General features: G+C 39.6%; 1 protein-coding gene across 1 annotated transcript; it reads right to left on the minus strand.

Moving 5' to 3' along the window:
• Positions 1–3,349: 3,349 nt before the first annotated feature.
• Positions 3,350–8,515, minus strand: LOC114583153 (vomeronasal type-2 receptor 26-like). The gene is made up of 5 exons (XM_077918174.1): positions 8,372–8,515; positions 5,913–6,764; positions 5,276–5,494; positions 4,853–4,979; positions 3,350–4,251 (listed from the first exon to the last, which is right to left on the minus strand). Exons 1-5 carry the CDS (start codon positions 8,513–8,515, stop codon positions 3,350–3,352), a joined length of 2,244 nt encoding a protein of 747 aa, XP_077774300.1.
• Positions 8,516–10,891: the final 2,376 nt, after the last annotated feature.

Raw genomic sequence — 10,891 nt, forward strand, 5'->3', positions numbered from 1 at the left:
TGCTGCATCTTCTGATTGATTATGTAGGCTGGGGGTTACCTGCCCCACCCCTGAATATTTTATTCAAGTTGACACCCCTGATGGTTGCCCCTGTCCTGTGGAATATCATTCCCATTGAGATGTTACAGGAACCCACTATCCTAAGGTTACCAGACGTCCCCATTTCCCAGGGACAGTCCCCGGATTTACAAATTAGTCCCCATACAAAATCCATTGAAGTTGAAAAGTGTCCTCGGATTCATTGAAAAAAATCTGGTAACCTTACACTATCCATATTTTCTGCAAGCAATTAAATGTATGTTTGTCCCAACTAGCTTTCCTGGCTGGAAAAAATGGTCTGTGGCAAGATTATCTATTTTGTATGATATAAGTTTTGTTTTAAATGTATGCTGGGGATTTTGTATGTATGCATTTTTAACATGTTTGTTTGTTTGCTCTTTTTATTGTTCATTGCCTTCAAACAATTGAACAGAAAGTGACTATTCATAACAATAATAGGCAATCTTAAAAATATTGTGGTCAGGACCAGAGGGAGAAGGTATCACTGCAAAGAAGGGGAAAATGCAGGTGTCATGTGGGTGGTGCCTGTAATCCTCTGAAAAGATTGTTAAGCATAATTGCTTAATAACACACTGAAATGGAGAAATGCCTGTATGTATATTGTGCAGGGCTTAACATTAGAACATTCCATTGGAGCATACTAAACTAGAAGGAAGCTTTCTAAGCGTCTTAGTTGATAATTAACTGTTGATGTTCTCTGCTAGTCCTCATGTGTGTGTTTAACCTCAGATCCCATGAGGATATTCAACTACAAATTCACCATCTTGAAGATAGTTGCCTATTGGTCTTTTGTTTCCAGGCACAGTAAGAGAAGGATGTGATAAGATGCCCCTCCAGGTGCTACATAGCCTTAGGCTGGATGCAGGCTAATGTAGGCTATGGGAGAGACAAGAGATTTGATTTTTGCTCTTATAGTAATTATGACATATATTTAAAAAGAACCTATGTTTGAATATGCATATGCTTTATACAACTTTCTGGATGCATCATTGATATTTTTGTACCTGTTTTGAACAAGTTCTTTGAACAATAATTATGGGTCTGGATGATGTTTTATTCCAAGAGGAGTCGGTTTTTATGCATCCAATTGCTTCGTGCTGTGCAATATTAATATATGCAATAAAGATTCCTCTCATTACATGCTGCAATCATCGTCATTAGTACTTATCTAGTAAACAATGTGCTAGTTTTATTTATTGAATGAGTATTGTTACTGGCCCTACTGATTTAAATGTGTGAATGCACTGGAATGGTAACCACAATACTGAACTATTGATATATGCCCATTTGACACTGCATGCATGAAATCTCCATATTAAAGTGCAGTCCTTTGCAACTCTACTTACAATAAAAGTAAGCATCATTGATTTGTTACCTCCGGAACTATGTAAAATATATTCCAGTTGTGGACTCCTTGTGCTTGTTAATCTGTTTACTGAGATTAACTCAACAATCATAATCCCTTTCAGTTGAAAATTGATGGTGGTTTATCCAATTTTTAAAAGGGTAACCCCTCTCTTCCCAAATAAGTTAAAATAATAATAATAATCCCAAATGAGTTATAATTTTAGTGCAATGGAGATATGTGCCAAATGCATGTAATGAACCGATCATAGTTTTGGTTTTGATGGATGAAGCAGTGCCCTTTTCTTACTGGCCACTTTTATATCCCAGATGCAAGTATAGACGAGCAGAACAAAGAGAATGAACTCACTACCAGCTCTTTAGTCACCCCTCAGGTAGATCAGAGGTGCCTAAGAATGGAAGGATAAAACAAATGAATGGACACAGCACCTCCTTTTTGAGACCTAAATTTATTTATGCTTTTCTCTCACTGTTTTTCTCCTTCTCCCATGAGACAAGAGATGCATGAACCCACACCACAAATTTTGAATAGTTTGAGACACATGCTATGGGGATAGTCCAATGAACAGTGTTTTATTTATAGACTATTACATTTACAATTTGGAACTGAAAATACAGCAAGAAACACAGTGACATCTGACATCAAACTGATTTAAATAATGCCAAAGGAAACTGTCCTTGCAATGTTGCCAAACAGATGGCAAAGAACAAAATAAAGAAACCCATCTTTAGTAACTCTGTGACATGAAATCCACAAGAAAACAATGGGCAATAGTAATATAAAGTGGAAGAATAGGGTTTTGAAATCTTAAAAAAAAATCTGGTTCATCCTGAAAGACTGTGCTGTTAAAAATCTAAGGAATACGTACTTGTCTCTCTTGAGAATTTTCTCAATGTCTACATGGGTCTTTGTTTTATTTGGGGCTTAACTTTTGATAGGCTTAGATCCAAAGTATAGTTCTGAGGCGAGTAAAGCAATTAGCATATGAGGGACTGGAAGGAGGTATAGTTGTGAACTTATGTGAATTCGCTTACTGAAAAAGACAAACCAAACAGAAGCAGAAGGCATAGGTACAAAAAGGCTTGAGGACAATTAGAAGACTGAGACTGGGTGGGTGGGAAGGCTGTGCAGGGTAACTATGGGACATTAAAATAGCCTTGCTGGATCAGGCCAAAGGCTCATCTAGTCCAGCATCCAATTCTCAAAGTGGCCAGCTAGATGTCTGTGGGAAACCCTCAAGGAGAACCTGAGCACAAAAGCATTCTCCTGCACTTGTTATTCCCAACAACTTGTATCCAGAGGTGTCTTGTCTCTCAGGTTTTATGCATGGGGAAATTAAAATAGTCTATCAATAAGGCAAATTGCTCAGGCTGGTGATCAACATAGGAAAAAAGAATCTTGCAGCACATGACAACTTTCAATAGGTTTGGGGTGGAACCTGATTGGCTTCAATTTGTAGAGTCAGCTGAAAGCACTAAGGAGAGCACTGCAGCACCAAGGATGCTATTCCTTTGAGGAACTTTGGCTGACTGGTGAGGGGGAAGCCCAGAGCACTGGTACTGCAACAGGAAATTTGTTTAATGCTAGAGACCCAGTTCAAACTCCCATGCCATCAACTTAAGATTCCCACAGAATTTAATTGCAAGGTTAAAACATTTCAGAATGTGACATGGTTCAGAATATTTTGAAATGGAGTCCAAATGATACCTCACAGCCCCCTGCCCCCCCCCAAAGCTGAAAGGGGTGGAAATGAAAGGGAGAAGTGTATCCAATGACAGTTTTCTTAAAGTGTGACTCAATGCCAGATAACTTTTCTAAAAGGACATGGACGACATCCAAGGCAGAACTAAATAGGAGTCTATGATAAAGAGAGATGGGGGAGGAATCAGTTGTCAAACACCCTTTGAAACTTCATTATACTGTTCAATATCTTTTCCTTAATAACTGTTCCCTATTGTTTAGCTTAGGCTTCAAGATAATGATGTAACATTTAGGGGAAAATATGCAACCCAGTAATCCAGCACTGGATGCAAAAATGGCGAATATCTCCACAGCTGCTGTGTATTTTCCTTTGGTGCTCAGATACGTTGGGACAAAGGACAACCAAACACTGCAAAAGACCAGCATGCTGAAAGAGATAAACTTGGCTTCATTAAAGCTATCAGGTAATTTCCTGGCAAGGAAAGCCACCGTAAAGCTGACAATAGCCAGGAGGCCCATATATCCCAGAACAGAGTAAAACATAGTCACAGACCCTTCATTACATCCCAGTATAAATTCTTCAGTCACTGAGTGTGCATCAGCATCTGGGAATGGAGGAGAGGTTAAGAGCCACACAATGCAAATGCCTGCTTGGATAACGGAGCAGGAAAGGACAATGAAGCTGGACAGGCTTTTCCCTATCCATTTCCTCATGCTGCTTCCTGGCTTGCTTGCCATGAAAGCCAGGACCACAGTGATGGTTTTGGCCAACACACAAGACAGGGCTACGGAAAAGACCATACCAAAACTAATTTGTTGCAGTAGACACATCACTTTCTGAGGTTTGCCAATAAATAGCAATGCACAAAGGAAACAGAGCAGGAGGGAGATGAGGAGAGTGTAGGTGAGGTTCTGGTTGTTGGCTTTGACAATGGGAGTGTCATTGTGTTTTATAAATGTTCCTAGCACCAGAACTGTGACCATGGAAAAGAAAAGTGCTGAGGTAGCTAAACTAATCCCCAGAGGTTCTTCATAGGACAAATAGGTTACCATCTTAGGAATACATGAATTCTTTTCCTTGTTTGGATATTGGTCAACTTGACATTTGGTACAGTCATCTCTGTCTGAAAAGGAAAATAGTCCTACAATTAATTAAAACATTTTATACTTCCTGCATTTCCCCATTAATATGACATGAAGTGCTCATTACAGAGCTCATACCAGGACCACTGATGATGCATCAGGACTTTCTTTTTTAAAAAAAGTAACAATAATAATAACCTTGATTAGCCTCACTCATATGTGTATTAGAAGTATTTATATGTATATCCCAACTTTCTAGTATTTTGGTAAGCTCAAAACCTGCAATGACCAACTTTCTAAAGAGATTTGCAAGTTCTCTAAAAATAAGGAAGAATATAGAAATGTCTTTTATGGAGAAAGAAAATGTTTGAGGACAGATTCTGTGAAACACTAGCCTAGTGATCCAGGACAAAATTTAAACAAATTCTTTCTGCCACCCTCTTGGATTTACTATTGCAAGTTGAAAGAACTGCTCCCGAGGAAAATTTTCAGAAAGCTGTAGATTAACTAGAATTTTTTTCTGGATTAAAACCTTTGCAGCATATACTCCTGCGTGGTCTGGCATCCATCATGATGTGAACATGGAACTATCATTTATGTTCCTTAGGATCATAAGGTAACACTGCACACTACATATCTTACCATATTGGTTTGAGATCTTCCCTTCTGGACATGCAACACAATCATAGCAGCAAAACTCATTCTCATCCTGTTTTTTCCTGCTGTAACCAGGGTGACAGCTGTCAGTACATGAAGAAAGAGGTAGAGTCTGTTCCATAAACGGGAAGAAGTAGAATATTACCAATTGGAAATTACGTTACCAGTGGTTTTGATATTTGTATCTGATCTGCCTAGCTAAATAAATGAGTTGTGGGCACAAAACAATGGTTTTCAAAAGTTCTGAAGAGCACCTGACATTCCATAAACTGCTGGTGGTTTCCTATGTGGGTAAGTAGCATTATAGGACTTCTTTACCAATGTGATACATATTTACATGCATATGCACACATTTACTCTAAGTAACATTATACCTCGAGAAAGCACTTAAAATGGAACAGTCCCTACCTCATTAAAACTGCTGTGCCATGTGATGGCATCATCATGAATTGTGAACCCATTTTCCTGGGGATCTACACTTCCAATTTTCACTCTTTGGAATGTCTGGTTTGGAAAAATGACCCAGTTTATTATATCAAATCCAACAATCAATTCCCCTTTCTGGTTAAAAGCAACCTCATCACCCACACAGTTGTTAAATGAGACATGTTTCAGAAAGTGGTGGAGCTAAATGGGAAAGAAAATCAAAAATACATGAGGATGTTTATAGATAATGTATAAAGTTGCCTTCATACTGACATTGTCCTTTCCACCACAGTAATCTAGCTACCTCCTCAAAGCAAATCTCACAAGGCAAATGCAGAAGTCTTTCCTAGGTCTTCAGTTGAGGAGTTTTAATTGGAAATTCTAAGGATGTAAATTGGGTCTTCTGTATACAATGCAGGTGCTCTATCATTAAAGTAAAGCCAATTCCACTACCATTGTTCAGTCCAGTAACCAAGTTTGGAGGCTATGAATCAAACTTTATGACACATTAGATTGCTGGAGATTATCTGACTTAGGTCTAAGTCAAGCGGTGAAAAAAAATCTGGTATTGCCTCGAGAGATCTGTTATTTTGCCATCTTGACGTTCTTAGTCCATTACCTGCCATGGCTGTTGATGCTGAAGATTCAGTCTCCTTCCATTCATCATTGCTCCTTGCCGAGCCTGGTGTAATTGCATATTATGTAAAGCATGTGTCACGGCATAGACAGCATTGTATATGTTGTAGCTGTGACCGATCATGTTCATTTCAAAAAATGTCCCAGGAAGACTCTCCAGCTTCTCTGCACCAGTACAGAGATCCTTACCTTCCTGGCTAACAAATGGATCTTGAAATTCACACCAAAAAGCCTTTTCCCAGAAGTCCTTGATGAAACCATCTTCCTTTGTCAAGAAATTGTTTCTGGTTTGAAGAAAGTGTTGAAATCCTCTGACTTTATTTGAGTGAATGGTGAAGGACAGAGCTCCATGGATGGTTTGTATATCCCATTGCCTTTCATAATGGTTTGCTGAGAGTTCCATCTGAGCTGTCATAAGCCACACTTTTCCTTTAGGTTTCATAGTCACCACACCCAGTTCTGGTAGATACAGCAATGCCCTCAAAAACAAAGTACTTTCATCATACACAATCACTACATTGGCATTACTCTTCATGGAATTATAGTATATTTCCAGTATCTGGTTATTCGTTTCATCCAATTCATCAAAAACAAATATCATGATTCTTTCTAGGAAGGCAACACAAATTCCTTTCAGGGGGAATTCTGCAAGTATGGTATGCACAAACTTTTCACCACTGTCATCATCTTTAGCAAGGATCCCAACCCATATCCACTTGAAGTGTAAAAGTAGTTGTATAATTCCCTTATACTGGTAGCTCTCATTTGGAACCATCTGGTAGAAGGTAAAGCCTTTGCTTTTATCATTCATCATTGGTACAAAACCATATGTGAACTATAGAAAGGATGGGTGTGTCAGGAATACACGCACACATACACACACACACACACACACAAACAAACAAACAAACAAACACATACTGACATTATTATCATCATCATTATTAGTATTATTACTACTACTACTTACCTTTCCCCCTGCTAGGACCCAAGAATAGATAAAAACATAGGGGGGGGGGAATCATTAAAAACAATTAAATGTTAGTAGAATTAACATATATAAAATCTGTTTCAAGCATACCAATAAATACAATAAAAACAGCACGGCACCAGCACTTTCATGAAAAGAAGTAAGTTCCCTAAATCCTGTTGCAACAAGAAAGTTTTCATCTGTTGGAGGAAGGAGAACAAAGAGGGAACTAGTCTACTTTCTCCAGGGAGGAAGTTCCAGAGTCTGAGAGCAACCACTAAAAAGGCCCTTTCCCACCTCCCCACCAAGAATGCTTGTAGTAGGACCAAGAGAAGGGCCTCCCCAGAAGATCTCAAAACCCAGACATATGAGTGAATAAGGGCTTTCAAATAGCCATGTGGGGCCATGGACCTAAGCCATGTGGGGACGCGGGTGGCGCTGTAGGTTAAACCACAGAGCTCTAGGGCTTGCCAATCAGAAGGTCAGCAGTTTGAATCCCTGTGACGGGTTGAGCTCCCGTTGCTCGGTCCCTGCTCCTGCCAACCTAGCAGTTCGAAAGCATGAAGTGCAAGTAGATAAATAGGTACCGCTCCGGCGGGAAGGTAAACAGTGTTTCTGTGCACTGCTCTGGTTTGCCAGAAGCGGCTTAGTCATGCTGGCCACATGACCCGGAAGCTGTACGCTGGCTCCCTCAGCCAATAAAGTGAGATGAGCGCCGCAACCCCAGAGTCATCTGTGACTGGACCTAATGGTCAGGGGTCCCTTTTAGCTTTACCTAAGCCATGTGGAGCTTTATAGATCATAACAAGCCCTTTGAATTGTGCCTAGAAACAGACCACTAGCCAGTGCAGTTGTTGTAGCAAAGTAGTCATAAATTCCCTATAACCAGCCCTGGTCAGCAATCTGACTGCAGCTCTTTGGCTCATTTGAAGTTTCTGAGCACTTTTCAAAGGGAGACCCACATAGGGCGTGTTACAATAATACAGACGGGATACAATTAAGGTGTGTCACTGTCACCAAATCAGACATCTCAAGGAACAGGCGCTGCTGACACAATAGATTTAACTGTACAAATTCCCTTCCGCTGCTTACATGTTAAGGGCTGAATCCAGGAGCACACCCAAATTGAGAATCTGTGTCCTGGAAACAGACTTGTAGCCAGTGTAAGCTGTTCTGATAAGTGAGTTGTATACTCCATATAACTGACCCCGGTCAGCAATAATAACAATGTTTTGCCAAGGAAAAAAGAAGCTGCAAAGTCCTGGGGGCATAATACCATCTGTGTAGGTGGCAACCAAGAATGATTAACATTAGTAGAACTAAGTTGCACTTTCAATTGTGAAATAATTTTTAAACTATTTATCTTTCTTAAGTTGTTTCCCCCCCTCTTTATACACTTGTGTCCCATCTTGAACAACAAAAGCAATGAGACTGATTTATTAAGAGAGAGATCCTGTACCTGCACACCCTACCTGTGGAACTTTGTAGATACCCAAGATATTTGCCATCTGAAGGGAAGTTTCTGAGTAAAGATCCCCAATGACTGATATCAAGTTGTTCCGGATGCCATACTCATAGTTGGGAATAACTCTGTTCTGTGTGGAGAAAAGTTCCATTGTGGCATGATATGTCCACCTTGGACCATAGTTATCAAGTAGATGAAAGCCCAAGGTTACATTTGGCAAAATCTTGTGGTTTTGATTGATCTCTCCCACAGCAAATATCAAGGCCAATATGTTCATGTAGCTCTTAACATGCACCCTGCAAGAAGCATTGCATGCCATATCAGATGGAAATGTTGCACATAACAAATCCTTATGAATAGGTTCTTCTTCCTCAAGAACATCCATTACAGAAGTCAACATGCACTCCAAAATACAACTGAAATATGCATTTAGATTATGATTGTGTGGTATTGGATAGCACAGTGGAACAGACATGTTTCTCTGACTTCTTGGAAATGGAGTTGCTTCCCATGAGGTGGTGGTGGGGCAACAATGAGATTGACATGATGCAACAACACCAACTCTTCCAATCCAGTGCTTCTGCCATTGCATTTGCACAATGCCAGCCTTGCCACCCCATCTCTGTCCCAGTAAACATATGTGTCACAAGTTCAAGTAAGTGCCTCTGCACCACTGCACCGTGTACCATGCACTGTGATGGGAGTTAAAAAACATTTTATATTTGCTTTTGAAGTGTTGTTGTTTCAATTTATTACCCACTCTTCACCAAATGTTTCAGGGTAGGTCACAAAAAATTATAAATATATTATTTTAAATTTTTTATTAAGAACAATATTTCTATACATCCATATAAAATATCAAAGTGATGCACAATCTTTAAGCTTAAATTACTATTTTTAAAAATAATAATAATAGATAAAACAGCAGGCATTCCTGAAGAATGTGAAGTGGGAAGGGATGGGTAGGCGTGAGAAAGAAGAGAGAGGAAGGGGGAGAGTCAACAGCCAATGTTAAGAGTTGCATATGCTGAAAACTGCATAATGAAGGGATCAGGTGGAACTGTATGTTAAGAGAAATCCACAATGTAGAGGCTGCAACAAAGAATGACCTATTCTGGCTGACCACACTCTGAAAATCTGAGGGTGATATAATTACCAAAAGGATATACTTTGCTGATCTAAGTGAGTTTGTAGGCAAACAGATCCTGTTTTAGATATTTGGGTCCTAAGTCAATTAGGACTAATGCTAATGTGAGCACTTTGCATTAGGTCTTGAAACAAAATGGCAGCCAATGCTACTGTTTTAAAATACGGGCTTCAAGCAGTCCAAATGGATCCACAGCTAGTAACCTAGTGGCTCAATTTTGGGTCATTTTAAGTTTCTGAATCATCTTCAAGGGCGACCCTATATAGAGTGCATTGCAATAATCCAGTCTGGAAGTTACCTAAGCATGGACAACAGCAAGCAAGTCAGCTCTTTTAAAAAGGGGATGCAGATGGTTAACCAAGCAGAGCTGGAAATAGACAGATACTGAACTCGCCCGTCTCCAGTGACAGCATTGGCACTAAGAGTACCCCCAAGCTACAGATCTGCCTCTTCCAAGAGAGTGCAACTAAGTCATAAGAGGTCACCTTCCAACCCCCCAGACTTAAGAAATGCTTGCTTTGTTATTTGGTTGGTTTTTTCCATCTGCCATTTTAAGATTTGGTTGTTTTACTGTAAGTTGAACTGAAGTATTTTAACTAAAGAGCATTACTGGTAATTTATAAATGAATGGTAGGAAAAGCTTTGTGAAATGTGCTACATCAGGGAAACTTGCTTCCACAAATAACTCCACCAATTAAGACAAAACACACAAACAAAAACAATGCAAAGCAAAATCACCCTAAAGCACTGGCAATTTAACACACACACACCCCAAAGTGTAGAAGCCTAACCAATGGCTTCAAGTTACAAGAAAGGAGATATTGACTAAATATCAGGAATAACTTTCTGATGATAAGAGCTGTTTGACAGTGGAATGGAGTCCCTTGGAAGGTGGTAGACTCTTAAATCTTGGAGGTTTTATGGCCATCTGTCCCAGTTTAGCCACCTGCATTGCAGGGTGTTATACTAGATGACCTCCATGGTCCCTTACATCTCTACAACTCTATGATTCTTTATTGCCCATTACTTACACAAGATCAGCCTCTGAAGAATTAAGAGGATCTTTTATGAAGTTTAGTGGTTCAGCAAGTCTGAAGACTAGAGGAGTAATGCCACCGATAATGAAGTCACCTTGTTGAAAATATTTGTGAAGAATAGGGATGGGATCATTAATGTCGCATTTTGCAGCACTACTCTTGCATACGTTATGAGGCAGTAGAAGCAAAATGACTAATAACAGCATCTCAGTGGAAGCTTCTTCTCAATGCACTGTATTCCTTGTTTTCGGATTGTCTTTTTAGTATGCTGGAGTACATCAGTCTAATATGAATGGCTGGTTACTATACTCATGTCATGACATGGAGCCAGGAGAATAGATCT

Source organism: Podarcis muralis, chromosome 13 (assembly GCF_964188315.1).
Source record: "Podarcis muralis chromosome 13, rPodMur119.hap1.1, whole genome shotgun sequence".
NCBI lineage: Eukaryota > Metazoa > Chordata > Lepidosauria > Squamata > Lacertidae > Podarcis > Podarcis muralis.

What these genes read in the sequence shown, in the direction of transcription:
- LOC114583153 (XM_077918174.1), bottom strand. Translation starts at nt 8,515, where the DNA reads ATGGAACTTTTCTCCACACAGAACAGAGTTATTCCCAACTATGAGTAT. An exon ending in AGCATCAACAGCCATGGCAG is followed by an intron (nt 5,495 to 5,912) that starts GTAATGGACTAA and finishes TTTCCCATTTAG; the next exon opens with CTCCACCACTTTCTGAAACA. An exon ending in GGCACAGCAGTTTTAATGAG is followed by an intron (nt 4,980 to 5,275) that starts GTAGGGACTGTT and finishes TTTATGGAACAG; the next exon opens with ACTCTACCTCTTTCTTCATG.